The sequence below is a fragment of the Varanus komodoensis genome, unplaced genomic scaffold (assembly GCF_004798865.1).
Source record: "Varanus komodoensis strain SLA01 unplaced genomic scaffold, ASM479886v1 scaffold7_3, whole genome shotgun sequence".
Lineage (NCBI taxonomy): Eukaryota > Metazoa > Chordata > Lepidosauria > Squamata > Varanidae > Varanus > Varanus komodoensis.
The window spans coordinates 917,352-927,895 of NW_025336480.1; the positions used below are offsets into that span (position 1 = coordinate 917,352).

The following is a 10,544-nucleotide window of genomic DNA, read 5'->3' on the forward strand; positions in this document are numbered from 1 at the left end:
AATAAAAATATTAAAACCCGGTGCAACTCGGCTTAAAAGATTTAAAATCCTATAAATAACCAATAAATTAACAATTAAAATAAGTTTTAAATAAAAAGGTCTTAGCCTGGTGCCGAAAAACAAATAACGACGGCACCAGGGAGACCTCTCTGGGGAGCGCATTCCATAGGTGAGGCGCCACCGCAGAGAAAGCCCTCCTCTGGGTACTCACCCTCCTAACATCATTCACAGAGGGTTCCCGGAGAAGGGCATCTGTTGCTGATCTCAAGGGGTGGGAGGGCATATATGGACGTAAGCGTTCCTTTAGATACCCAGGACCCAAGCCGTTGAGGGCTTTATAGGTCATAACCAAAACCTTGAATTGGGCCTGGACTCCAATTGGGAGCCAGTGGAGCTGACGGAGAACTGGGGTTATATGAGAACAACGCCCAGTCCCCATCAGCAGCCTGGCAGCTCTATTCTGCAACAATTGAAATATCCGGACCGTCTTCAAGGGTAGCCCCACATAGAGCGCGTTGCAGAAATCTAATCGGGAAGTTACCAACGCGTGTATCACTGTCGCCAGGCAGTCATTCTCCAGGAAGGGACACAGCTGATGGATCAGCTGAAGCTGAAGGAAAGCGCTCCTCGCCACCGCTGTCACCTGAGCTTCTAAAGACAGCTCAGGGTCGAGGAGCACTCCTAAGCTGCGAACCCTGTCCCTCAGAAGGAGTGCAACCCCATTTAGGACCAGGTCAAATCCACCCTCTCCGAAGCCCGATCTACCAACCAACAGGACCTCCGTCTTGTCTAGATTGAGCTTCAGTTTATTGGCCCTCATCCAGCCCATTACCTCAGCCAGGCACCGGTTCAGCACAGCCACTGCCTCACCTGGATTGGTGGAAAACGAGAGGTAGAGCTGGGTATCATCAGCGTACTGATGATTCCGCAGCCCACACCTCCTGATGACCTCTCCCAGCGGTTTCATGTAGATGTTGAATAGCAAGGGGGACAAAATGGACCCCTGCGGAACTCCATGGTATAACTGCCATGGTGCAGAGCCACAGTCCCCCAGCACCACCTTCTAAAATCGGCCGTTGATAGGAGCAGAACCACCGCCACACGGTTCCTCCAACTCCCAATCCCGCTAGCCTGTTCAGAAGGATACCATGGTCGATGGTATCGAAAGCCGCTGAGAGGTCCAGGAGAACTAACAGGGACGCACTCCTCCTGTCTCTCTCCCTGCACAGGTCATCGTACAGAGCGACCAAGGCAGATTCAGTGTCATACCCGGGCCTGAAGCTGGACTGAAATGGGTCCAGATAATCAGTTTCATCCAAGAACTCTAGCACCAGATGGGTCCAGATAATCAGTTTCATCCACCCGCTCTAGCACCTTGCCCAGGAACAGGATGTTGACCACCGGTCTATAATTGGCGGCCACCTCTGGATCCAGGGATGCCTTCTTTAGGACCACTCTATATGACTCTGGTGCCCCTGCAACAGGAATACTGTGTTCAGTTTTGGGTCCCTTGTTACAGGAAGGATAGCGCCAGGTTAGAGTCAGTGCAGTGTAGGGCCACAAGATGGCTGGTCTGCAGGGAAAGCTGTATGAGGTGAGACTGAGGGAACTGGGTCTTTTCAGCCTGGAGAAGAGGAGACTTGGAGGGGATCTGTTGGGGGCATACAGGCATGTCAGGGGATGTCACACGGAGGTGGGTAGAGACCTGTTCTCCCCTGCAGAGGAAAGCAGGACGCGCTCCAATGGAGTAAAGCTCAGGGAGCCAAGGTTCTATTTGGATGCCAAGAAGCACTTCCTGACAGTTAGGACCTCAATGGTATGGAATGGGCTTCCACAAGAGGTTGTTGAGGCCCCATCAGTGAGGGTGTTCAAGGATAGGCTAGACATGCACATGGTGGGCATGATGTGAGCAGAGCTGGCTAGAGACGGGGGGTCAGACTAGATAGCCCGGGAAGCCCCTTCTGACTCGCTCTATGTTTTCATCACTGAGAGGTGCAGGGGAAGCTTTATTGCAGCATGTGGAAAAGGGAGGTTTATCCCTTACCCATACCAACTGTGAGTGGTATGAAAATCACATGCAGGCACAGCATACAGCTGTGAAACTATGAAGTGGTTCATCGTCACTTATCTAAACATCTGCATGCACAGAGCTCACTGTTTCAACCATCTGGAGCCACCTGCTGCAATGGCAGACTAATGTAGTACAGCTGCTTTATGTCTCCTCTTTGGCTTGGCTGGGACACATGATCACGTGATCAGATCCTGATCAGGTGATGCTTAATCCTGGGCTGGGGTGGGAACATGATCTGCTGAAGATGTAGCACTGCAGAAAAGGCAGTGTTGACTCAGTTTGTCTCATTGGCCTGTTTTAGCAAGAGGGTATTTTTTCTCCACCTCTCTCTCTCTCTCTCTCTCTCTCTCTCTCTCTCTCTCTCTCTCTCTCTCACACACACGCGCGCGCGCGCGCGCGCGCGCACGAATGCTACTTTTCAGGCAAATTCATCATTCGGCTGCTTCCTCACCTGGGGATGTTGCCAAATTCCTCTGCTGACTGAACTGGGAGTGTTTTGCAAAGACAGCAAGCAACAAAGAGACCACAAATTATCAAACACAGCCTAATAAATCAACACCTGCCTATCTCTAAACAAACAGATGGAAGGATTTATTTTTCAAAGAGGATTCTAACATTTTGGCAATGTGGGTGCTGCAGGAAGGCACACAGACCTGTGAAACAATGAAAAGACAGAATCTGAAGCAGCAGTCTGAACCCAGAAACATGTAAGGAAACAAATGCTGGGAAGAAGGAAAGTGCTTCTGCCAAGAGAGTCCCCAGAGAGAACAGGTTCAGTGTGACACCTTGTCACAGCCTGTGCTCTTGCAGAACTTGGCTGTCACGGGTAGTGCAGTGCCAGTGATTAACTGTATCTTAGATGTCTGCATGAATCACACTTACTGGGGAGCCAAAACAACTCTGCTGCTATTGCTTCAGTGTCACCCACCATGTACTCCTTCTCCTTCCCCCTTGTGACTTGACATTGTATTTCAGGATTAAGCCCCAAGACTCTGGATGGAACAATAAAGAAAATGCAAATATTTCCTGTCAGGCACATAAGAGTTCCATCTCTGCTAAAGTGTGACCAGTCTGCAGGATAATGTCATCATATGTCATCCTGACAGTCCCTCACAGAGCAAAAACTTATGCAGGACTGGATGTGGGATTCAGTCCAGAGAACACTGTGTGAGTCTTCTTTTGGAAAGGAGGTGTTTTCTCCAGTATGACTCTTCTTAAAGCCAGGTGGACTAGTGGGAGCTTTAGCACCTGGGAGAACAGAATTGGGTACATTTCTGTATCTGATTAGCACTTCAGTGCTGACTTAACAGAATCTTGCTGCCCAGAGAGATTTGGCTAGGGAGTAGTATAAAATGAATTAATTGAAATGAAATAATCTAAGTACAAAATTATTTGGGTCCTAGAATGCCCAATATACAAGAACACCTACACACACAGAACTCCACATAAAAGATATGTAGCGATATTCCACTGAGTTACAGAAGAGTGATATATGTCTAGCAATTCTTTGGTCTCCTGGATAACTATCTTACTGTTGTCCTACACCACAAAAAATGGGTATCATTTTCAGTTCTGGATAGCTTCTAATGGAATAAGTATTACATAATAACAGCATTAGTGCTAATTCCAACACAAATGGTTGCTTTAGGATATTTAGTCTAACATCTCAGCACATCCCAACTATTAGTACTTCGACAGCCTTCCACACAGTCTGTGCATTTCTCCTCTTCTGACAGTGTAGCTTTGGAAACAATGTATAGGTACATAGGGAAGTGCCACCTCATAGTATGGCCTACAGAATTTTATTATGTAATTCTTGCAGTCAGAGGGCTTGGCTGCCCACAAACTAACCTCACAAGAAACAGTAAAGGAGAGGGGCACAAAGTGAAGGAAGGAACTTTGTGCAAAGACTTTGTCCTTTTACTTCCAGATCTCATTTACTGGTCCTAAACAAGGGGTCCCTGGAGGCTTCCCATCATCCATTATGTCTTTCTGTCAATGGAAAATGATGGAAAGTTCTGCCAGTAAGAGAAGGCAGCAAGGGACAGCTCCTGACAGTGGATGTGTGAGAGTCCAGATGGCCAGCACAGACGAAATGAAGCTCTCTCTCTCATTTAGGAGGCAAACCATTAATAAACTAATCACACAGCTTAATGAAGTAATGGCTTCTACCCTGTATTTCAGGAGCCCACTCCAAGCTCATGGATAAATTGACTTAGAGTGTCTAATATTATATAATAATGTTATGGCTGTGTTTTATGTACTGAAATGAAGTTCTGTATTTCCATCTAGGGATCTACAGAAACCTATTATCAATTACCAAGAATGCTATCAGATTGCATTCATCATAGCATATGCAAAAAAGAAAACACCACTACAGGTACACAGAAAAAGATTGTGCTACATGACTTGTCCTGACAGTTGCTTTTGTAGTAGTACCTAAAATGTTCCAGTGGCAAGGTTACCTCTGATCAACTACAGAATATTTGTGACAGGGAGGGGGATCACATGTAAATTTCCTGGTTTTATTCTACTTTCTTATGTTGTAAAAAATTAGCACCCATCTTCCCACATGATGGCTACTCTTAGACACTATGAGAAATGTACTTGAAGAATAAGACAGGCCTTGAAAGCAGGAAGCCGAGTTCAAATATTTTTGTTCTCAGACTCTGATAATTGGAGATCTACAACAAAAGGGAAAACCAAATGAATACGAGAAGCTCAAAATCTACAAGAGAAAGTTCAGCCTCACAACATACGCTTCCATTTGGTAAGTGGAAATTATCCAGAATTCCAGGTTGTAAGGGCAACTTCAGTATAAAAGTTATATAACTAGTTACATAAATCTGGGCATTTAAAAGAGCAGTTCTGGAGTTCAGATTCCACTTTTGTCTTATACTTAGGTTCTTTGAGAAATGTATTTGTCTTTCTCTCTCACTAGTTTGTCTTCTGGGAAATGGATGCTTTATGACTGGCCAGGTGTGCCACAGAAACAATTCTGTACAATGACAAGCCCCGTCCATGACAGCCTTTTTGTGAAAGAACGCACAACGTTCTCTCAGTATGCCCACTAACCCAAAAGGGCTGGACATCCCTGATGTAGAGGTGCCTTCCCAACTTGGGCCCTCCAGCTGAGTTGCACTGCAATGCCCATCATACCCAGACAGCATACTGGGAGTTGTAGCACAAGTCACCTGTAGTGCACTAGGTTGTGGAAGCCTATGCTAGAGTTAAGCCCAGGCACCAAAAAGAGATGCCAGGTCTGAGCTTTAGCACACATTAACCCTCTAACATGGATCATTTCTTTGCAGGCCTTTCATACAATGGCACTCGCACAGGAGCCCATGAAATACAATCACAGCTGCTGCTGCAACATAAATGGAGCACAACACGATTTGCTTTAATATGTTTCTGCACTCCTACCTGTCTAGTGAGATACAGCAGAGGTGGAGAATTGATGCTGTAGTGAGGAGGACATCTAGAGATGTGCGGACCAAACAGAACATCCTTCCATAAATCCAGTTATCCCGAACTAGTTCAATGGCTCCGAATGGCATCACCAAGACTGATACAAGCAAATCGGCAAAGGCGAGAGAAACTATGAAATAATTGGTCTTGATTTTCCTGCAAGGCACAAATGCATTGATTCAGAAGGCATCAGAGGGTTTAAGTCAACAATCTGCAGGAAGGCTGTGTCTTTTGCATTTTAAAATGGCCTTCCCTTAAACAGGGTATGCTTCCATTACTTCACTATATTCAGATTTGTAAGTTTATTATTCACCCATGCAAGATGCATTTTGAAAACATGGTAAATTTACACAATGACATATGTAGACAAACATGGTAATTTGACTTCATAATTGTTTGAGGAAATGCATCCTGTTTCTCTTGAAATCCTATCATGACATGTTCAAATACAGCAATTGTCAGAATGAATATAAAGGAGCATCACTTGTCATCAAACGTAGTGTTCCTCATTGCTTTCTGGCTCTGTTTGTGAGCATTATTTTCCTCTTTGTCTTCTGTAACCTCAAATTTCCATGCTGATACTCTGTGGTTAATATACTATAGGTTTCTATAGCAAGCAACTATATCCCAGTGGTGGCTTCTTCAAAGGAAAGGAATTGCTTTTTCTAATTTGCGGAAATGGACATTTTGACTGGGATCAAAAGCTCTGGTGTTCATGCACATGAAAGAACTATATCCCTGGGAATAGGTTTTGTTGTTGCTTTCTTTTCAGCTATCGAAGAATGAATGTACTTTTCCCTACAGTAGTCAGTACAGCTAGAAAGAAAAACCAGTGAGCTTCTGAAGGCAATCCCCCACTAACCTCACATTGCCATTGAAGCATTTTCCCTCTCACCATGTGTAGTAAAAATTCTCCTGTAGACACTCCTGACATCACAGCACAGCATGTTCCCAATACCTCTTCTATATCATTAGCTGCAACTTGCAGGGGCTGGGAAATGCACAGTTTCATCCACATAAAATGTAAAGCCAATGAAAGAGCAGCAAGAAAGAAAAGCTGACACAGGTTTGCTCTTTCCCCCACAAGGTTTCCTGGAACTTGTTGTTCTACTCTAAGAGTGTTAGGTATTTCATAACAAAAGGCAGGACATTTGTTATCAAATATATTAAAATGCTAATATAAATAATAGGTTATCTGCATCGCATAAAGGTTATCACATGAGAAAGCTTATCAGATGAATAATTGATCTTTTAGTGTGCCCTTGATTTGGGGAATTCGGCTTTTGAATTTGCATAGCAATCTTAAGGAACATTTTAAACAAGATATTAAAACAAGATATCAAAACAAGATATCTCCTACTCCTTCAGGCTTAACTTACTTGTCTAGAGAAATTTCTCAACCATTTAAAGTCTAGTAGAGTCACAGTTCAATTTGGAAAGTCAAATTGTTTAAAAAATTGATAAAACATTTTTGATAAATAGTGTGTTCTTCAAGCACTTCAGATTCAAAACAACTAGGGTTGGGCAATATTCTGAACACTCAGTTACTCTATTCATTATGATTTCTTCCTATCATCATCATCATCATCATCATCATCATCATCTCCTGTGCCTGAAGCAGAAGTGAAACTAAGTAAATCCTTTGTTTGATATCAGGGGCTGTACCATATGTGAAGCTTTTAGGTTTTCCTTGGAAAATTTGTCCACACTTTTATAATTCTCAAAATGCTCCCCTAAATCTTTGTTTGTCTGTTAACACGCCAGTGGGAACATTAATGCTCAGAAATCAATTTTATAGTACAGCTGAGGTCAAAAGATGAGACCTTTTCTGACAGAAAGTCCATCCAAGTCAGCATTGTTTCTTATACAGATATTCCTGCATTTTCTAAGGTGTCTACCCAGGTTTCTCAGGCAAACGTTTTTCTCAGCCATGCTACCAAATATCTTTTTAAATGACAGCGTGAATTTCTGCCACTAAGAAATGGCTTTTCAGCTGAGATTTTAGAAATTCTGAAACAGTGCAGCAGGACTATGTCCTGCTATATATTTTGCAAACTAAAGTTATATTCAATTTTTGTAGTAAATGCTGCAATCAATCTTCCCCTCCTAACATGTACATTAATAACTGAAACAAAGACTTAAAATATGTAGACTTTGTAACCAGCTGAACATTTCCATGTCAAAACTCTGCATCAGTGCGTCAATGTAAAATACTTAGCTGATATTTGTAAAAAGCAAGTATGATGAAGCTAAAATACATTTTTGTGCATTTCTTTATATCTTGTTTTGACATTTGCTCAGTATGATTTATGTATTTTGAGGAGGATATGAATGCTAGAAATGCAGACATGGGATAATAAAATGATCACACACCTGTAATATAAACTTCAACCTCAGACACTTTGCAAGCAGTCAAAAGATTGACGTCACACTAGTATTTGAGATGGAGAAAAGCAGAATGTTCTTTATCACATTGTTTATGTTCACAGCTGTTTTCACATTTTTCATTTTGCACTGGAAACAACTACTCCACCCCAAAAAAGCTTCTTCTGCCAAGAGTTTGATGCTAACATTTAGATGAACTTACCTAAGCTGCCTGTCTCGGCATACAGCCACCATCACCAACAGATTCCCCAGGATAGCCATAAGAATAACTGCAGAGATAAAGGTGAGCAGTGCAATCTTTGCCACGCCAAATCCCTCAGCTGAGCTATAAAGCAAAAGACATCAGAAGGTGCGAGAATATGATTAAGATGAATTTAGATGTGCAACCCAAGCCTGACAAGTACAATCCCATGAATATTTAGACAGAATTGCCAGCTGAAGAGTGCTGGAGCTCTAGAACTTCCCACGCACCCCTGCCCCAGCTCGACATGCATAGGACTGCACCCTGGGTCATTTCAAATCCATGTATAAAACCCACTCTTCCCCTTCACAGAAACTGCATTAACTTTCAGCATTCTAGGACAGACCCTTCTATTCGCAATCAGAATATTCATGAAAGTTCCAGCTGTAGAGGGAGGTTCTGCAGCTCAGGACCCAGTTGCATACATGAGATTTTCCTTGGTCAATTTCACACTAGTACATTTAGTTAGCTATATTTGAACAGCAATTCCTGCTAGGGCTCAGTAGTACAGAAAGCCAAGAATTGGCTTTGAAAGTCAGCTTTGTACCCTGTAAGATTACTTGTTCCACCTTACTAAAGATCGCTTGTCTCACATTACTGATTAGGTACAGCCGGTTCCTAAGCATGCCATATTCACCATTTATATAAGGCATCACAAATCAATTAAAATGATTTGAAGGTTACTGAAAAGTTTTTTGTTGAAGAAATTATTGTAAGGTATGAGTATGAGTGAATCACCAAGGAGCCAAAAGAGCAAAAGCAGCTAAATAAGAGCAATGTATATTAAGTAACTGTAAAACCACAAGTGAAGATCCTAAATCAGGGGTCTCAAACTCAACTTACCTGGGGGCCGCTGGAAGTAGAGCCTGGGTGAGGCTGGGCCGCATCAAGTATTCCACCACCGTGGTGGTGGTGGGCCGCTCATCCCGCGTCACTCCCGGAGGCCGACCTGGGTGCCGCTGGCACTTTGAAGGCCGCAGGGCCCCTCCCCCGTGCCCCGGCAATTGGCCCATGGGCCACGAGTTTGAGACCCCTGTCCTAAATAGTAGGACCTGGGGAAAAAGGCTGAATACAGACAGCAATAACCCATTTCCTGACTGAAGCTAATTGGGATTGTGGATCCCAACTATGCCATAAGATTTCTATGGAATTAGCTATAGAGAAAATTGGCTGAATGCCCTGTGACTTAATGGAATAGGATGCTTGCACATTTAATTCTCGGAACCTGAAGATGGGACTGATTTTCCACTAGCTGTGGCAGTTGTTGCCCACTTTAAGGACTGGCTTTGTAAGACAAATGGATTATTTGTTCTACTGCATATTTAGGAAACACACTGATAATAGTCCAAAATGAAATAAGAAGTTGGTAGTGATTATTTCAAGGGGATTTCCAGGAGTCCCAACTAACTTGTTCAATTGATACCACTGTGACAGGTTCAACTAATTTTCTCTAACTTTGGCACGAACAGGGGATGGCCTCATGATGCAAATGGCAGCCTGAGAGCAAGGATTTCCCTTAGGAGTACAACAGAGGAGGAAAGAGTTAAATCCTTCCACCCTGACTACTGTGATCTCAGTAATTATAACACACACACACACCCATTCAGTGGGGTGGGAGGAGAGAATGCTGGAGAGCAGGTGTTGGTTGAATTTTTAAAAATGCACACAATAAATTCAAATGCATCTTTAACATTCTGTTTAGTTTGGCCCTTATCTAACCAACTGCATAGAAATGGTTTATTAAATAGACCAAATGTTTGCTTCAGAATGCATAATCTTTAAGCTTTAGAAATGCTTCTTTTAATGACATTACTAATAGTCACTGCACTATATGATTTCAACTGTGCAACTGTAATTTATAATTTGTATATATAATATTATTATGACACTTTGCCTGTCCCTGCACCTTTGATTGTGTGGATCACAACAAATTGTGGCAAGTTCTTAAAGAGATGGGGGTACCAGACCATCTTCTTTGTCTCTTGAGAAACCCGTATGTGGGTCAAGAAGCAACAGTGAGAACTGGACACAGAACAACTGATTGCTTCAAAATTGGGAAAGGAGTATGACAGGCTGTATATTGTCCCCCTGCCTCTTCAACTTATATGCAGAACACATCATGTGAAAGGCCAGCCTAGATGAATTACAAGTTGATTGCCAGAAAAAGTACCAACAACCTCAGATATGCAGACAATACCACTCTAATGGCAGAAAGTGAAGAGGAACTAAAGAGCCTTTTTTTAAATAAAGATTTTTATTAAAATTTTTAAACTAAAAATTAAAAACATCAATCATCAAATACATCGGATGGACTGGGTCAGCCCCTTATAATGTATCTTTTTAACATTCTATAATCAAATTCAAATCAATTTATAAAAA

At 42.6% G+C, this 10,544-nt stretch overlaps 1 protein-coding gene across 1 annotated transcript in view; it reads right to left on the reverse strand.

Annotated features, from left to right (window-relative positions):
• HTR4 (5-hydroxytryptamine receptor 4) overlaps window positions 1–8,257 on the reverse strand; it is a gene marked incomplete at its 5' end in the record, with an annotated part of 91,063 nt that extends 82,806 nt beyond the window's left edge. The window contains 2 exons of the mRNA XM_044454569.1: window positions 5,495–5,695; window positions 8,127–8,257. Coding sequence (XP_044310504.1) covers window positions 5,495–5,695; window positions 8,127–8,257 — 332 coding nt within the window. The remainder of the gene's footprint in view (window positions 1–5,494; window positions 5,696–8,126) is intronic.
• Window positions 8,258–10,544: the final 2,287 nt, after the last annotated feature.